This window comes from Medicago sativa, chromosome 1 (genome assembly GCF_051527215.1).
Source record: "Medicago sativa cultivar Bolivia chromosome 1, Bolivia_mono, whole genome shotgun sequence".
NCBI lineage: Eukaryota > Viridiplantae > Streptophyta > Magnoliopsida > Fabales > Fabaceae > Medicago > Medicago sativa.
In genome coordinates, this window is record NC_140749.1 from 13,345,405 (window position 1) to 13,364,924 (window position 19,520).

At 33.4% G+C, this 19,520-nt stretch overlaps 2 protein-coding genes and 2 long non-coding RNA genes across 4 annotated transcripts; 1 reads left to right on the top strand and 3 right to left on the bottom strand.

The window, feature by feature from the left end:
- Positions 1-1,944: 1,944 nt before the first annotated feature.
- On the bottom strand, positions 1,945-3,477 carry LOC146952834 (small ribosomal subunit protein mL103 (rPPR7)-like). The gene has a single exon (XM_085706430.1). The coding sequence runs from the start codon at positions 3,372-3,374 to the stop codon at positions 2,214-2,216; it is 1,161 nt and encodes a 386-aa protein (XP_085562556.1). The 5' UTR covers positions 3,375-3,477; the 3' UTR covers positions 1,945-2,213.
- An 805-nt stretch (positions 3,478-4,282) lies between these two features.
- LOC146952835 (uncharacterized) lies at positions 4,283-5,291 on the bottom strand. The gene is made up of 2 exons (XR_015007801.1): positions 4,685-5,291; positions 4,283-4,582 (listed from the first exon to the last, which is right to left on the bottom strand). It is a non-coding gene; the product is annotated as an uncharacterized LOC146952835 (long non-coding RNA).
- Positions 5,292-7,832: 2,541 nt separating this feature from the next.
- LOC146952836 (uncharacterized) lies at positions 7,833-8,518 on the top strand. Its single transcript, XM_085740456.1, has 2 exons — positions 7,833-8,075; positions 8,234-8,518. Exons 1-2 carry the CDS (start codon positions 7,833-7,835, stop codon positions 8,516-8,518), a joined length of 528 nt encoding a protein of 175 aa, XP_085596582.1.
- A 2,077-nt stretch (positions 8,519-10,595) lies between these two features.
- Positions 10,596-13,634, bottom strand: LOC146952837 (uncharacterized). Its single transcript, XR_015007803.1, has 2 exons — positions 13,335-13,634; positions 10,596-12,875 (listed from the first exon to the last, which is right to left on the bottom strand). It is a non-coding gene; the product is annotated as an uncharacterized LOC146952837 (long non-coding RNA).
- Positions 13,635-19,520: the final 5,886 nt, after the last annotated feature.

Here is a 19,520-nt window from a genome sequence, read left to right on the forward strand (position 1 = left end):
TCCATCTCAGTATCAAATAAGTGGTCCAATAGGAAATAAAAATTTACAACAGTGTTTGGGGTGAAAACTAGCGTAGATATAAGAAAGCCGGTCCTAAGAAATCAGCAACAGACTCATAAATGATACACAAGCTTCTATATAAGAAATATATGTTGAGTTTATAACACAGAAGCATATTTATATGCTTCCAGCTGCTATTCAAACCCAGGAAACATGACAGTAGGAAAAGAGTGTACGTATACGTGTGTGTTAATCCTCTGTTGAAGTTCATATTCTAACATGCTCACTCGAAGAAAAACAAAAAAACTGCTCTAAATTGTCAGCCCTTCCCCGCCTTGACATTGTTGTCAGTTCTTTATCTATCAAGTGTCAACCAAGCCCACATGCACGAAGTGAATTTTAACACAAAAAGTAAAACTGTGTTTGGAGCCTATCATGATCTTAGTAGATCTCCAACGTATTGTTGAAGAAGCCCTTATCAAGACATAAAACATGAAGTGCCTAAAACTTGTACACAAAGAGGTGTGCATACATATATTGTCAATATATAAATATAATGAAGGATGATATAAAAAACCTAGATCTTAAAGGATAAGGAGTCTGTTAAGGCTGGCACAAGATAAGGTCTTACATGACAGTAGCAAGGAGTGTACGTATAAGTGTGCGCGCGTGCGTGTTAATGCTCCATTGAACTTTTTTTTTGAATGATAATTGTTAGTAATTAGTATAGAGTAGTTTTTTTTTTTTCACTTCGTCCAAGTTTGAACCCAGGACCTCCAACTTCGTTGATATTCTAAATTTATAACATGGTCATTGGAGAAAAACCAAAGTTAGAACATAATATAAAATTAATTACTTATCTTCTATATCCAAAGACAAAACACCGACATTATAACCCATAAACATACTCAATCCTTTGCATAAATTATTTCCATCGTTTTCTCAAACCAGTAAATATCAGTTTATACTATATATCATACATTTATGTAAACTAACATGTGATGTGTCTCCTTCATAGTTTCAGTTAGTAACACATTAGTTCTATTGGTTTGTTAGGACTTTTACTCACTCAAACTATGCATTGCCTTTTAATCTTGCAGAGAAAAGCAACCAGCAAGGCACTCCGTGTTCATCTACTCAATTTTGTGACCATTTTTCATTTCCATCACCTTGGAATAAACAAAGTTGCAATACATAGCATATAAGGTGGGAATGAAGGATGTTCTTAAGTAGTATTATTGGGTGTCTAAGTCCCATATCAAGAATTATATGATGTTTGGTGAGTCCTTAGGTGGTTTGGTTTTTCTCTCTTAACAACTAGTCTTCAAGGGAGAGTTGCCAAGTGCTTAGGTATTATCAAATGATGTCAGAGGCAGTATTGTAGAGAAGTGTGTTAAAAAAACTGCTCGTCAATATGCTTTTGATAGATCTCCAACATGCTGTTGAACAAGCCCTTATCAAGACATAAAACAAGAAAAAAGTAGTCGAACTCGTAGACAGAGAGATGTGCATACATATATTGCCAATGTAAAAAGAAAAGAAGGATGTCTTACAAGATAAGGAGTCTGTTAAGGCTGACACCAGTGTAATAATAGTTAAAATTGTGTCCTAAAAAACCAAAACTACCAGATAAACCACATGTATTTTAAAATTCTGGTGACAGTCAAGAGTATTTTTTCATGCGAGTTTCTACTAACCAATAATAGAATTGGAACCATTTTTTCCTTCATGGTGAATCAGAAGCCATAATAACTATTTTGGGCACCTTACCAAGCAAGTGGTTCATATCACATACTTTTTTATATTCTTCCCTATTGTAGTGACTTACTGAGGTTGATTCATTAGTGACCCCCCCCCCACCCACACACACAAAAAAAAAAAAAAAAAAAAGCAACAAGCCAAGAGAATGATATAGGCATAATCAAGAAGCTTAATAAAAAAGCATAAAACAAGAAACATAGGCATATTATTGAAGGCATAGAATCTCTAATATAAGGTAAACTAAAAGCGAAAGCATAGTTCTTTAATTAACAAACCAGAAAGCATATAATATAATCAAATAGACCTCTAGGCTTTTGCGATCCATTCACAAACAAACGATACTTTGCTCCACCATCCTTATTTCCATCTCTAACAGAGAGAGTATGCTTTGTTGAGCAAGTTATATAGTATCATTAGTCAGGAACGCAACCATTGATTGTCTTGCGAAAACGTCACCAATAAGGATCGGAGTAATATAGTTCTAGCGAAGATTGGTGTAATAGCAAGATTTCGACCTTTTTTGCAATCTGATCAACTTTTCCACGTTTGTATAGTTCATTAGTCACTGAATGGTAACTAGCAAAAATAGGTTGGATACCAGATTTTACCATCACAGCTACTACAGTTTTAGCATCTTTGACCTCTTGTTCCGTAACTAAATTAAGAGCATAAATATCTGGTGGAATGTATTTGGACGAATGCAATGAAGCCAATGCTCTCTCTAGAACTTTCGTTAAAGAAAGAAGACCAGTGGTTGGGTCATTGCTTATTGGCTTCCCCAATTCTCTATTGAACCAAATTGCTTGTTTGAACTGACCAACGAGGCAATAGCCATAGAGGAGATGCCGATGTGTGACAAAATCAGGCTTGATGTTGTTAACAATCATTTCAGAATATAAATCATAGGCTTGATGTACAAGTCTATCTTTGCAAAGTCTTAATATAATTTTGTTATACAATATGGCACGAAAATCAAATTCTTCGGTGTCAATTTGTGGATGTAGTAATAATACCTTTCTCAACAAGTGTATGGCTCTTCGAGTTTCTCCGCTATGACGACATAAACCACGGATTAGAATATGATAACTATCACGGTCCAACCGAAAACCCTTGAGTATGATGTAATGGTAAAACAACATTGCTTTATAACTCTCTCCTATTTGACATAAACCTTTTAAAAGATGATTCAAAGTGGAAGTAGTAGGACGATGACCAGTGTCGATGATTTTATTACGGAAAAGAGAGAAAGCAGTGGAGATGTTACCTAATTCAGAGTGGCAAGTGATGAGCATCAACCAAGTATGAATGTTTGGGAAAAGATAAAGCTCGTGAGATTGAGATTCCAATTGTTGAACAAGGCGAGGAATAGCGATGTAGCTGCCTAGATTGAGAAGGGAAGAGAAAACGTTGTTGTAATGAGATATGTCAGAGACACGTCTAGAGAGCAGGATATTGAATTCATTGATAGCAGCCCCACGGAGATCGATTGCTGCAGAGAGTTTCAATGGGGACAAGGTAGAAACAAAAGCACAACGAGCAAACAAGTTATTGGTAATAATAATTGAAAAAACAGCACCAACACATCTTCTTCTTCTTCTTAACATCGACAACATCGTCGTTACCAAAATCTGATAAGTGAGAATTGTCGGTCGCCCGCCGATTGTGTTAAGGAAGGAACACACCACTTTACCAGTTCATCTTATTTATTTATGGTCAGAGACAAGGGTTCAGTAAAATTACAAAGATAACCTTTGTACTTCCCTTCACTTCACTTCACTTCGATCAGTTAGCACGAATCACTCCATATTTTCAATTTTAATAACTACTCCCACCATTTTAAATGAGTCTCGTTTTAGGTGTTTACACACATATTAATAAATGCAATGATTAAAAGAAAGAGAATGGTTATTTTACGAAATTATCCTTATTAACTATTGATTAGTTTTAAAAGTAATACTTTGGGAGTAGTGTGCAGAGTATTAATTGGAGTAGGGGTGGGCAAAAATAACCAAAAACCAATTCGAACCGGTTAACCGAACCAAACCGTATCAAAATTAACTGAACCATTTAACCAATTCTCGAACCGAACCATAATTTTGATAACAATTCACTAACTGAACTGAACCGTTAGTAACCACAATTATCCGAACCGAACCATTAACTATTTCTATTTTAAAAACAGCTTATTCAAAACAACTTATTTTAAAACAGCTTATTTTATGCAAAACAACTTATTTTAAAAAACAACTTATTCAATAAAAAAAGCTTATTCAAAAAAGAATATTATAAAAACAGCTTATTTTAAGCAAAACAACTTATTTTAAGCAAAACAACTTATTTTAAAACAGTTTATTTTAAAAAATAGTTTATTCAAAACAACTTATTTTATGCAAAACATCTTATTTTTAAAAACAACTTATTTTAAAAAAAACAGCTTATTTTATGGAAAACAACTTATTATAAAAACAACTTATTTTATGCAATAAGCTGGTTCATGTCACATTTAGTAGAATCAGAATGATCAAAAAGCAATGTAAATTTATATTATTCAACACACTTCACTTACTCACTTGGTACTAGTGCTACATTTTTTTACTTATATTTTAAAAAAAAAAAAAAAAGTGAATTGATGGCCATCATATTGTGGATCATCTACTATGAAGCCAGCTAACTTCCAAGTAGGATCTTTGGTGTGTACCCTATTATACAGAGTCCTCATCCATTGATGGGCATCCAAACATGAAAATTTTGGTGTTATTATCCAAGCCACAGGAATGGCCTTCTTGTCTGAGTTGAACACTAGAAGACTATGAACCGGGTACTGCATGAAATTATCAGTGTGTTTGATGTTAGTTTCTTTGAAACTCAATGAAAGTAATATATGTTTGCTTATCAAAATTAAGTGAGAAAGTCACAAACAAACCTTTAATTTATTTGTACCAAATCGTGAATCAGATGCAAGCAGACCACGGTTCCCAAACTTAATCATTTGTTGCAACTGCCACTCAGTTTGAATGCCCAAAATGAATGGATCAGAATCAGAGAAATCTTGGTAGAAGAAAACATTACTCTGGCGGTTATAAAAAAATTCAAAAAGAAAAAGTGAATTGCACAAACAATGATGATAATTGATAAGATATCCTGTAGCAGTGAAATAATTCAAGGAACACATTTTTTTTTATAAAATAAGTTGTTTTGAATAAATAGATGATAAGTTGTTTTAGAAAAATAAACTGTTTTTTAAAATAAGTTTTTTCCATAAAATAAGATTTTAAAATAAGTTGTTTTGAATAAGCTGTTTTTTAAAATAAGAAGTTTTGCATAAAATAAGTTGTTTTGAATAAACTTTTTTTTTTTTAATAAAGAGATCGTAATCGATTGTTTTGCATAAGATAAATTAGTTTGAAGAAATAAGCTATTCTAGTTTTATTCATTGGATAAAAAATATTGGCTAAAATATGGTTTTAGTCCCTGCAAATATGCCTCGTTTTGGTTTTAGTCCCTGTGTAAAAAAAATTTGTTTTTGGTCCCTGCAAAATATTTTGCAGTGACCAAAATCTAAATAATGGGTTCAGTCATCATGTGCCACGTATGCAAATCATCACAAAAATGGGGTCAGAGACTATTTTGAAAAACAAAAAATTTTGCAGGGACCAAAAACAATTTTTTTTACACAGGGACTAAAACCAAAACGAGGCATATTTGCAGGGACTAAAACCATATTTTAGCCAAAAATATTTGTTTTGGTTCGGTTCGGTTTGGTTAATAGGTAAGCAAATGATTAACCGAACCATAACTTTGGCTTAGTTTGGTTACTTCCAAACTTTAAACGGTTCGGTTCGGTTATTCCGAACCATTTGAGCAATTTGGTTCGGTTCGTTCGGTTTCGATGGTTAACCGAACCATGTCCACCCCTAAATTGGAGGGTACAATTGAAAAGAAAAAGTTATTATTGCATTGGAAATTGAAAGTGACATTCATTTTGAAATAAATTTTTTTCGCTAAAACGACACTCATTTTAAAACGGAAAGAGTAATAATCTATATCTATATTATATAAAAGGTTAAATATGTTTTTCTCCCTCTAAATATATCAACTTTTCGTTTTAGTATCTCTAAAAATTTCCTTCAGACCAAATCACATAGCCAAAATAAAGTCACCACTCATCTTTATCTCCACGAAAACAAACGTCAATAAACAGAAAAGAAAAAAAAAACACGTTCCGGATTGTATAATCCGAAATGTCCCTCACTCCATAGAAGGTACGCAACTTCCTTCAGTTTGGCTCATTATCGAATTAATTCGGATTACATAATCCAAAAACCATGGGAGGTTTCCGGATTATATAATCTGAACTCTGTCAGTTTCTTTTGGCTGGTGGTCTACACCACAAGAAACATATTTTCAAAGGTTTTTACCAACATTAATGGCTGGTAAAACTCCTTTGAACACGTTTTTTGACCAACATAATGGGGAGTTACAATCTAGGCAAGTTTTTTCCTATAAATAGCCTCCAAAATCTTCACATTTCTCACACCATTTCTCAAACTCTCTCCTCCTCTTCCTTCTATAATAATGTGTTTTCATCGTTGGCCTTTCATAAAAAGAGGCTACTTTAGAAACTTAGAGATTATATGAAATGTCAACGGAGAAGGCAACGCGTTGCAAAGAAGCACGGTTTGTCTGGGTGTCATGTTGGTCTGTTTGGGTGCAAGGTTCGTTTCTTTGGATGTAAGGTTGACCATCAAGGTCTCTTTCGCCCTAGAAACAAACTTTACCCCTGTAAATATATCAACGTTTTGTTTTAGTATCTTTAAAAATTTTCCTTCAGACCAAATCACATAGCCAAAACAAATTCACCACTCATCTTTATCTCCACGAAACAAAACGAAAACAAACGTCAATAAACAGAAAAGAAAAAAAACATGTTCCGGATTGTATAATCCGAAATGTCCCTCACCCCATAGGAAGTGCGCAACTTCCTTCAGTTTGGCTCATTATCAAATTAATTCGGATTACATAATCCGGAAACCATGGGAGGTTTCCGGATTATATAATCCAAACTCTGTCAGTTTCTTTTGGCTGGTGGTCTGCACCACAAGAAACACGTTTTCAAAGGTTTTTACCAACATTAATGGCTGGTAAAACCCCTTTGAACACGTTTTTTGACCAACATAATGGGGAGTTACAATCTAGGCAAGTTTTTTTCTTCCTATAAATAGCCTCCAAAATCTTCACATTTCTCACACCATTTCTCAAACTCTCTCCTCCTCTTCCTTCTATAACAATGTGTTTTCATCGTTGGCCTTTCATAAAAAGAGGCTACTTTAGAAACTTAGAGATTATATGAACGGTCAACGGAGAAGGCAACACGTTGCAAAGAAACACGGTTTGTCTGGGTGTCATGTTGGTTTGTTTGGGTGCAAGGTTCGTTTCTTTGGGTGCAAGGTTGACCATCAAGGTCTCTTTCGCCCTAGAAACAAACTTTACCCCAGTAGCCTCCCCCCCCCCCCCCCCCCCCCCAACATATCTTTCTCCTTCCCCTGACCAATTTTCTTGGGGTAAAACTAAATCTGCAGATTTAGTTTTATATCCAGGGAGGTTGATTTTCTTGTGGTTTTCTTTTTACCCCAGATTTAGTTTTACCCTGTTGTAAATGTATCAATTATATTAATAAAAAGGGATGTTTGTGTATTATTTTTGTTCATATATTTGTGTTTTTATTTGCATTTATTTCATGAATTTAACATCTAAATAATATAAAATAAGGCAAAGTGTGTGCAATTTTGGTAAAAGAGATTTTCGGATTATATAATCTGGAAATTTCTGGGAAATTAAATATCCGAATTATTTAATCTGAAGGTTTTTTTTTATAATTTTATAGGGCGCGCGAGAACTTAAAGGTTGGAAAAATTAACAGTCTTAATAAATATTTGTGTTGTAGTTTTAATGTGATTCAATTCAACACCTCCAGGTCAACCCATGCTGTCATGGAATTATAACCTGGTGCATTCAATTCTTGACCCCCAAGTGGCTGCAGTTTTGACTTCATTCCCCTTTACACTAGACCAATGGAGGACACTAGATTATGGAAGGTATCAACAGATGGAAAATACACCGTAAAGCCCGTTTATCGCATTTGTGCTGATCTTCTACATTCATCCACTCATGCGTCATCTAATCCCCCATGGATGACCCTCTGGAACATGAAAATTCCACCACGTGTTCGTTCATTCCTTTGGCGTCTTGCTCATCAATGCCTTCCTACTCGTGTTAATCTCACCACCAGGGGTATACCATGCGAAGATACGTGTGTGATGTGTGAATCATTGGCAGAATCACATATGCATATATTCTTTGTGTGCACTAAAGCTATGGACTGTTGGGATCATATTAATTTAGGAAACCACATTCGCGAGCTGCTGCACCGGGCTAATGATTTCACTATTATGTTGTTTGATTTTCTTGACAGGTTATCCTCCTATCAACAAACGCAGCTGCAATGTTACTTTGGAGTTTGTGGAAGAGGCGTAACATAAAGTTGTGGGATTCTTTAGACACTACTACTGCTTCGACTGTTTCTAGAGCGAACGATGCACTTCACGAATGGCGATGTATGCAAGGAGTTAAACCTCAACCTCAAAATCAGGTTCACATAATCTCTTGGGAGAAGCCTCCAGAAGGCGTCCTAAAGTGTAACATTGATGCCGCAACTTTCAGCCATAACACGGTGACAGGTTTTGGAATGTGTTTTTGAAACTCAAGGGGGCAATTGTTAATGGGGAAATCATCTCTTCTACAATCCTTTGGTTCTGTCCTAGAAGCTGAAGTTGTTGCTATGCTTGAGGCATTACACAGGTCAATTGCAGCTAACTATCATGATGTCGTGTTTGAATAAGATTCTCGCCAATGCCATCAACTCTTCAACTATTTACCTTAACGAGTTTGGCAACATTGTATCACAGTGTAGAGATTTATTGTTTAGTAATTCTGACTTTGTAGTGTCGTATGTTCGGAGGCAAGCAAATAGGGTCGCTCACAACATAGCTAGAGCATCATATTCCCACACTAGCCCCCATATTTTCTATCATGTACCACTTACTTTGTTTTCTCTAATTATGAATGAAATGCATTAACTTTTCCTTGCTAAAAAAAAAAAAAAAACCATATGGGTTCTTCCAACTCTATAATTAATTTAACTAATTAATAAATTATTTAAACTTGTTGCAAGTGAGTGAGTGAATTTAGTCCAACTCTATGTTTGTGTATTATTTTTGTTTTTATTTGTATTTATTTCATAAATTTAGCATCTAAACAATATAAAATAAAGCAAAGTGTATGCAATTATGGTAAAAGAGATTTCCGGATTATATAATCCGGAAATTTCAGAGAAATTAAACATCCGAATTAGGGTGTGTTTGGTAAAAAGAAGCTATAAGCTAGCTGATAGCTGATAAGCTAGCTGATAGCTGAAAAGCTAGCTTATAGCTGGTAGCTGATAGCTGGTAGCTGATAGCTGAAAAGCTAGCTTATTAAAATTAAAGTGTTTGGTAAAATTAGCTGTTGAAATGACTGATAAATATAGAATGACATAAAAGGACATATTTGTTTATTTTTATTTCTTTATAAATCACATATATGATTTTTTTTCCTAATGTATTTCTTTTTAATATTTCAAATTATTTTCATCTTCAAGTTGATAAATGTATTTTATGAATTTTAAAAAGCTAGCTTATTGAAATTAAAGTATTTGGTAAAGTTAGTTGTCAATGTAACTGATAAATATAAAATGACATTAAATGACATGTTTGTTTATTTATTTTTTATAAATTATATATGTAATTTTTTTTACTAAATGTAATTCTTTTTAAATATCAAAATTTATTTCCAATTACTTTCAACAAATTTTCATTTTTTGACGAATATTGTTTAACTAAACTAGCTTCACAATTTATTTATTATTAAAATTAAATACTACATTAATTAAAAGCAATGTCATAAAAACAAGTGAACAACAAAATATAAAAAAGTATAACGTGTGGGTAGGTTGGTTGCAGTAAACTATAAAAACATGGGAACGTGGGTAGTTTATTTTTCCTTTATAAAATATTAAAATTAATGTAATAAGGTTAAAATTGGAAAAAGTTATAAAAAGCTACCAGCTATAAGCTCAAAAGCTACTTGAAATAGCTTTTCAAAAAACGCTATAAGCTAGTGAAAAAAGCTTTTTACCATTCTATCAAAACAAGCTTATAAGCTAGTCCAACAAGCTATAAGCTAGCTTATTTGTGTTACCAAACACAGCCTTATATAATCCAAAGAGCTTTTTTGTAATTTTATATAATCCAAAGTAATAGTCTTAATAAATATTTGTGCCATAGTTTTAATGCGATTCAATCCAACACCTCCAGGTGGGTTCTTCCGATCCAACTCTATAATTAATTTAACTAATTAATAAATATTTAAACTTGTTGCAAGAGAGTGAGTGAATTTAGTCCAACACAAGAAGAGCGCTCCCAATTTGATTTCACTTCGATAAATATCCGAGTTTCATTCTGATCTCTCGTAGGGTCAAGATCTCTGATTTTAATTTAACACACAACCAACGCAGGTTATTATGGGTACAAATGCTTTGTGATAAGCATCTCAAAGAGAAATAACTCACATTAGCCCCAATGTAGGAGGGTGCTTATTGTGTATGGAATGCGATTCTTAGTAGGACACATTACTAAGTCAAAGAGCAACAAAAGAACCTTAAAATATAAAAATACATTATTTACACTGAAATTGTGGGTTATAGAAAGATAATATATTCATTCATAAACACACATATATATACAATATCTGTCAAGTGATCAGAGTTTTAATTTCAGAATGACAATGTCACACAGTCACTGGAATACAAATATACAACACCATTTAAACCATGGCAGTAACCAAAGCCTATTAGTTTCATAAAAAAGGCCTATTGTATTCCTCTGAAGTCGTTGAACGTCGGAAACCAATAACTCCACATGAAAGCAAACTATCCGATGCTCCAAGTTCAATGAACAAAGTAATAGAAAACAAAACACAACACATCAATCACCTAAGTCTACCACTAGTGGCCTTATTCGCCTTCTGGCCTTGTGAGTTCACAAGGAGAATTGGCAACTGTAAGGAGGACCAAAAACAGTGGAAAAATCATGGGAAACCACAAGTAATTCTCCAAATCCAATTCATGTGTCACATGTTTAATCTCTATGGACATTGGACAGCCTAACCAAAAGAAATCTGGTAACGAACAGCAAAATATTTGTGTACCAACTATAATAATCAAATACTCTACATTTTAACAGATTGTGATTAAAACTCCAAGAGAAACATTACCATTCATAGAAACAGCGGATGAATTCAATTATATTACATGCATTCCAAATATAGTGAGTTATTATATGAGCAATAGCAGATAAAATACATCCTGAACCTGAACCGCAACTCGTACGCTAGCACAGAAGCAAGCACCTAAACATCCCCCTCCCCTACACACAAAACGACCTGCCAAACACAAACCGCAGCAAAACAAAAACCGGGGTTCAACCTACGAAGACCCCATCTCCACGACGTTACCTTTACATCCTCTACTTTCAATCTACGAAGACTAAACCTCCCCCTCCCCTACACACAAAATGACTTTCCTGTCTAATAAACAACACACCCCCTGAGACGCCACAAAACCCCCCGAAAAACCAGCAGAGCCCCACCTGCCAAACACAAACCGCAGCAAAACAAAAATCGGGGTTCAACCTATGAAGACCCCATCTCCATGACGTTACCTTTACATCCTCTAATTTCAACCTACGAAGACTCCATGTCGGGACCCTCAAAGACCTTCCCAGACCAACCTAACAACAGCTCCAACTACCTGTTGGCAGCTACACACTAACTGATACATGTCGTGAATAAAGTTTAGCTTTTAAGTGCCTGCATTGAAGTCTATTTCGTTCGAAGTGAAAAACTTTCTAATAAGACCCTATGTCTGTTCAAAGTAAAAGCTTTCTAACGCCACTAAGACCCTATTTCTGTTCAAAGTAAAAGCTTTCTAACACCACTAAGAGCCTCATAGTCATATGTATATTAAGTTTTGGTGAAAACACAGAAAAGCTTTCTAATAACACTTAGACCCTATTTCTGCTCAAAGTAAAAGCTTTCTAACACGAAGAATAAGGACAGTGAACAGAGACAGTTTTAGAGGAATTATTATATGATTTTTACAGAACATATGTACAAGGAACATGCATATAATCCAAGCTTCTCCTATTAACAAAAACACTGAAAACTGGTCAGATCTAATGAAGTTTCCGATTAAAGCTTACACCATTTAATCTCATTTTCAAATAATCTGAGCTTCTCCTAGTAACAAAACAAACACTGAAAACTGGTCAGATCTAATAAAGTTTCCGATTAAAACTTACACCATTTAATCTCATTTTCAAATAATCCGAGCTTCTCCTATTAAAAAAACAAACACTGAAAACTCGTCAGATCTAATTAAGCTTCCGATTAAAGCTTACACCATTTAATCTCATTTTCAAATAATCCGAGCTTCTCCTATTAACAAAACAAACACTGAAAACTGGTCAGATCTAATAAAGTTTCCGATTAAAACTTACACCATTTAATCTCATTTTCAAATAATCTGAGCTTCTCCTATTAACAAAACAAACACTGAAAACTGGTCAGATCTAATAAAGTTTCCGATTAAAGCTTACACCATTTAATCTCATTTTCAAATAAGTAGTCAAAATATCACACAGAAAATCATGAGATATGTAATTGAACAGAATTAAGAAAGAAAAGTGTGAACCACATTTTTAGGCTGAAATCTTAAGCATAAAACTCAGTTACAAATAACGCTAGATAAAGCTTACCAGTTGTTGTAGAACCTAAACATAGTTGTGCGTGGAAGTTCCAATGAAATGCAAGGTAATTTGCAGAACCAAACTAACTCTCTCTGTCAAGCAGTTGATTGAGAAGTTGTAGTATTTCATCCTTTGTGTGTTCACCACAGAGAGCATGAATCAGAGTTTGAAAAGTAACATCATCGGGCTTGCAACCCTCCTTATGATTCATTTCTGAAAACAAAAGCAAAGCATCAGTGTATTTGTGCTCCATGCACATACCTCCTTATGATTCTCTAAAGGAGCTTAGCTCTACAGACTTTTTTATTCTGCTGTATTTTCCTTTGATTTCCCGAAATAATACATTATTTGTTTTTCATTATTGATCTGTTTTCTTCCATTTGCTACTTATGCAATTTCGGGTTGGCATCTTCTTTTCCCACCCTATTGAGTTTCTCGTGCGTCCTATGCAATTTGGATTATAGAATCTGAATGACATAAACATCCTATAAAATCCTCCAAAACTCGTCAAAAGATTTCGGATTTTAGAATTCGAACAGCACGCGTGTGAGAAGCTCATAGGGTGGGAAAAGTAACTACCTCTCAGGTTTCCATCACATAATTGTATGGTCGATGCCGTAAGCAGAAACGAGGGGCCGAAATACAAGACACCAATATAAGTATTCTTTTTACCTTCAAACTCTCCAAACTTACAACCTGAATATCTGTCTCAAGACTTCTCTGCACAACTAGATAATTATTCTTTATCTCAGCCTTTGCAAAATTACAACAACTTTATTACCACCCTTATGAGAATTCTTCCAAGCCAAGTCTTTATCATACAAAGCTTCTGATACCTTCTAATGGCTTGGGATAAATCTTTTGAAGTCTTTCTTCTTGTGCTACATCCATCTAACCATGTTAACTTTCTTCGGTAATTGTTGGTACAACTACTTGATCATCTTGTTCTTTAGATTAAGGGTCCTGTTTTATGAGTCCATGCTGAACTTGATTTTGTTAGTTTTAAAGGATAATGATTTAAAATATTTTATCTTATAAAATGAAAAGTCAATTTAATTGTTGTTTTACAACATCCATTCTCCACTCGTTGAGTTCTAAGATTGTGCACTTTATACACTTTGGAAGTTAACGAATAACAACATAAGATGGAAAATACTTACTTGAACACACATTCAACACATCAATTTTAGACACACATACAATAATGAGAAAAGATGGAAAGAAAAAATAATTGGTAATACTTAATTTTTAAAGAATTAAATAAGATATATTTTTATGTGTGTGTTTAAATAAGAATTAAAGGCATTATAAGACTCTACGAGGCAAAAATCTGCTTTTCATGAATACGGGTAAATATTGGTACCAATTCGTACAACTGTTACCTTAAATCCTTCTCCCTAAGATATGGAAACAATGAAAACACAACACTAAATCTACCATAATCCACTTTATTTTGCACAACTGTTACCTTAAATCCTTCTCCCTAAGAAGTTGTTAAACCTAGACTAAAATAAAAGATGTTGCCACTTGAAAATGTCGTTTGTGCGAGCAGGACTAAAAAAATTAAATTTATTTGTCCAGTTTATTTAATACTGGAAAATGTTAACGAGTGTCCACTGGCACTCATTAAGCACTTTAAATAGTAAGTTTTAAATGAAAAGTTGTGTATTGAATGCATTGAAAATTGTAATAATTGACTTTTTAAAAGAATAACTACTATATTTGAGATGCTTAAAGAGTGCCTCAAGGACGCTCGTTAACAAAACCCTTTAATATTCTCATGAAATTAGCAAGTTTCTACTAAAGGTAAATTTCTAATGTCTTTCCATGAATGTCTCTCTTTCGTGAGTCATGAGAGATTGTTTAACATTTGTTTATGTAGTTTTTTTGGTTTGGCATGAAGAATTTTAAAACATACGGAATGACAAAAAAAATTGTTATTCAATTGTTTTTGAGGTAAAACTATATGAAAACAAAGACAGATAAAATATGAAATATATAACTTTGTTTTAAAATAGGGTTTTTCTATCATCCACATGTTATAATTTAGATAATATTTTTTCGGTGTCATTAAAAAAATTAGAATTTAGATTATATTTTTTCTGTTATATTGTTAGTTTCATTGAAATGGATAATCATGGTTAATTTGATTTGTTATAATTTGAAAGCAAAAAACATTTATAATTTTAATTTTAATCAAAATTAAAATTTCATAAAAAAAAAAAAACATTGTTCATAATTTTCAAACGTTAGCGCAATAAAAAGAGCGGGACTATGAGCACTCTTTTCGCGGCAAAAGTTATGGTGCATAAGGAAATCCTTATGCACCGTGCATAAATCATTCACAACCATCAGATCTAGTGTACATGTGTAATAATCCTAGGCTTCTCCTCTCAAACTACACCAAATCAAGGAATAAAGAAAGAGGTATAAGTGAAACATAAGTTAAAATGCTTCTCTCTCTAAATTATTTTAGAGAGAGAAGCTCTGCAACAAAGGTTATCTTCTCCGATCAACATTAAAACGCCGGCGCGGTGGTGGCCGGCCCAACAGGGCGGCGCCACCGCGCTGGAAAATTCAACTTCCTTTTTTTTGAAAACTGAAGACACTTTCCGACATCCTTTTTCGCGCTGGTTATGAATATGGCTTTAGATGTTTCAAAAACTCAACGGTTTGTTCTAGATCTAGAAAAATAGATCACGGTTTTACCTTTCCTTTCTTCTTCTTCTTCTTCTTCTTCTTCTTCTTCTTCTTCTTCTTCTTCTTCTTCTTCTTCTTCTTCTTCTTCTTCTTCTTCTTCTTCTTCTTCTTCTTCTTCTTCTTCTTCTTCTTCTTCTTCTTCTTCTTCTTCTAGATCTAGAACCGGCTCTATTTTGTACAGATCCGGTTCGGATTGTGTTGTGATTGCTTGAGTTCGGATTTGTTGTGTTATTCTAGATGATGATGATTTGAAAAGGTTGTTGTTATTTGTGAGATAAGGAAAAAATATTGATGGAGATAGTGTTGTTCTTGAAATCAAAAGAAAAAGATTCTTGCTGAAATTTTTTATCTGATGATTGTTTGCTGGAAAAGTGTTTGATGGATTTGTAGTGAAAGCTCAAAAAATGAATTGCTGGAAAATATTGTTCATGTTGTTCTTGCTGGAAACCATTCCCACAGCAAAATGGTTTTGCGGAAACCATTTCCACAGCAAAATGGTTTGGAAGTACAACTGACAGAAACCATTTCCACAGCAAAATGGTTTTGGAGTACAACTCACAGAAACCATTTCTTTCCCCCTCCTCCAATTGTGTTAGTCCAAAACTGAATGATGGCAATGACTCTAGGTCCTTAGTTTTTTTCACCTGCTGGAAACCATTAAGTACATCCAATGGTTTTGGAGTACAATTTACAGAAACCATTTCCACAGCAAAATGGTTTTGGCATAATTCCATGTTTTCATTTTTTATTACATGTTTTCATTTTATCTAAGACATGTTATATCTTTTAACAATATTAGTGCATGATATGGAATTATTTACAGCCACCATGTAATAGTTTTAAAAAAAAAATATTGGATAGAATGTGTACCGAAGATGTTACTATATAAACCAGCAAGATCATTTTCAAGGTATGCGGTTATTGCTGAAGCCAGAGAGAGTTTTTGACAATTCTGTATGAAACGATATTTTACAGCTTGAAATTGAATTCCCTGGGCATGATAGAGGCTTGGTAGATTTTCAAATACTAGATATTCTAGATTTGGAATCTCCACTTTGTGATCATCACCTTCATTTGCAAATATTTCATCCAGCTCATCTGCTTCTCTTATCATCAGAATATGTTTCCTGAAAGCGACACTCATTTTGAAACAAATTTTTTTAGCTAAAGCGACACTCATTTTGAAACGGGGGAGTATATTTTTATTTTAGTCTCTAAAAAATAAAATAGAATGTTTTCATCCTCACAAAATATCCAAAATCTCGCACACACAATCAGTAGATGAGAATTTTGTATTCTCCATTAAAATGGTTCTAATTCAATTGGCTATAAGCTACATATGAATAGTAGAAGAAAATTATGATGCCAAGCATCCCATAGTAGATGAGAAAAAGGTTCACTGTGGTGTCGACAATGGAGAGTGAATGGACGAGGGAAACCGGAAGAGCGAAGGTGTTTCCAATATCTAACTGAAAGATCGAAGCTGAGTGTTAGAACGACGTAGTTGCAGTTTTGTACTGCACCGACGAAAAAGGGAGGAACCAAGTTCAATGATTGTGGATTCCAGAGTTTCCATGTACCAGTGGTGATCAACTAGTTTGCATTAGCGAAGAAAATACGATCAGAAAGAACAACCTGCATCCTTCTGAGTTCTAGCTATTAACCACCACCATCCATCCACTGAAGAAATACGTCGTTCTATCACTCGGCAATGCATATCAACAGAAGTGTTTCCATGCATTTATATAAACATATGACAAAATCATAATAAAATATGACAGATTAGAATTACTAAATTTTAATTCTGTTTCAATTAACAGCATAAATTCCTATCTTATCTTATGAAGTGTATCTATTACATTTAGGAATTAGGATATTGAATATCTTCATTTAGCCACCAAAAATTTAAAACGCAATAAATAAGAAAAATCCTCAAGGATTTCTTGCAACAATGTGGTTGTACTGAAACTGACTACGTAGACCAGACCATTTATAATCGACCTCAAATATTTGTTGCCGAGCTTTCATTTGATCTTCCACAATTTGAATTTTGTCTTTCCTCACATTTTGTAGCCTATAGTGTTTCTTGAATGCATTTGTCCTTCTCCTCTTGAAGATGTGTTATTTCTTTCTCCAATTGAGTTTCAATCACCGCAAATTTGTCCATTGTTGTAATCAAAGCTTGCTTGAAGGAGCATAGGATGGTTGGGAATTCTGTGTGCATACTGCATAATGTCTATTATAGCTTGGAGTCCATCTGATAGAGCAACATCTTTAAAGAAAGGTGGGACAAGTAGTTAAGTGCCGTTAGAAGGCGAAGGCTGTTAGCCTCTGAGCTAGCTAAGTCCTTCAGAGGCATCCTGAAATACTCAGAAAGGTTAAAGCAACCAGAGTTAGATGATTGTAGTGGCAGTACAAAACTGCAACTACGTTCTTACACTCAGCTTCGATCTTTCAGTGGATTCCGGAGCTGTGGTAGTTCAACAAACAATATAGGGTTAAATTGGAAATTTTAATTTTAAATAAAATACAATTTAAGAGAGTGGAGATGCCACCTCATTCGCGTGGTTTGCACGAGTGTTGGGGTCGTGCACTTCTTCATTTCTCTTTTCGTAATTTATCGTCTTTAGAATTGATTCTCAGTTGAAATTGAAGTTGAAGTTAAAATTTGTAATTTGCAACTCAAATGTGATTTTTACACTTAAATTTATTTTTCAACTCACTTTTACGGATTTCTTTTTTAATGGCAAATGTTATTAATTAGTTGTTAGATTTTATTTTTTTGTCCGAGTTTAAACTAGAACATCCAACTCCTTATCTCTCAACTCATACCTAACACCCCATTTCTACAGGCGGGTTTTAGCATGAGGAAATGGAAAAAATTTCCCATCATAGATTAATTTTATCTTATCTATTATTACTTTTTTTTTGAGGGAATCTTATCTATTATTACTTGTACTACTTGTTTTGCTGTATTCCAATTCATACCCTTATTTAAAAAATATCTATATATACTGTTTTCCGTATTCCTTTACGGTTGATTTTTCTTTTTTCTTTTACCCTCTCATGTTTTCCTTCCTTTACGGTTGATTTTTCTTTTTTCTTTTACCCTCTCATGTTTTCCTTATTGCTATTACAATAAAATTTTAATGTCATTGATTAAAACTGGACTACAATTTTTTTAACATAAACGTATTTTTTTTGGGTACAAAAACGTATTTATTTTTATAAATAAACGAAATGACAATAATCATTAGATACTAATAAACATAAATAAAAGAGTCAGAGTTCGAATACGTTGCACCATTCGATCTACTAATTTTAAAAAACTTATCAGGTTGAATTATATAATATAGACAACGTGTGTGTGTGTATATGTGTATATTTTGTCAAAAAATATATATATATATATATATATATATATATATATAAAATAAAAAGTCGAGTTTTTATTCTTCATGAAAGTGAAAAAAACAATATTCAAATTAAATCTGGTTTTGGAAAACAAATAACATAGTTTTTTTCTTGTTGAGAAATATAAAGTATAACATAGTTTTTTATTCATTCCAAATATATAAATACATTTAAGTGAGGTGACTTGGTACAGTTTTAAAAAAAATATATATTAATATTTTATTATTAAAATTCATCCAAGTTTCAGGTAAAGTTTTAGAACAATCCTATCCATTAGTATTTGATAGTATTAAATCAAAGGCTCGTATTAAATTGACCTAAGATGGGGAAAGATCACAATTTTCCCATGCTAAACGTCACCATTTCTACAAACATGTATTCATACCTATCTAATTTTACATACCACTCACTTTTAACTAAAATCACATTTTGTAAATTAAAATCAATATTTATACTACACAATCAAACACAGACTATGAATGGTACTTTCTGATGGTTTCAGAATTTCTTAACTTCAACATCGAATATTGCATAAATCCAAATGCTATATTACCTGGCAGTTGCTCTTGAAAAATAAAACTGTGAGACTCTCAAATCGATTTCATGAGTAAAGATTCCAGAACAAAACTAGGGAGAATAAAACACAAATTATATAAGAATGAATAGGATTGCTTACATTTTAAGACTTGCATACTTTTTTATAAGAAAACTCGAACCTATAATTGATTTCTTAATGTGTATGAC

Excerpts from the sequence above, each read along its gene's own strand:
- LOC146952834 (XM_085706430.1), bottom strand. The coding sequence starts at position 3,374 with ATGTTGTCGATGTTAAGAAGAAGAAGAAGATGTGTTGGTGCTGTTTTT.
- LOC146952836 (XM_085740456.1), top strand. The coding sequence starts at position 7,833 with ATGGAGGACACTAGATTATGGAAGGTATCAACAGATGGAAAATACACC. Across the intron at positions 8,076-8,233 it reads TACCATGCGAAGATACGTGT|GTTATCCTCCTATCAACAAA; the intron begins GTGATGTGTGAA and ends TTTTCTTGACAG.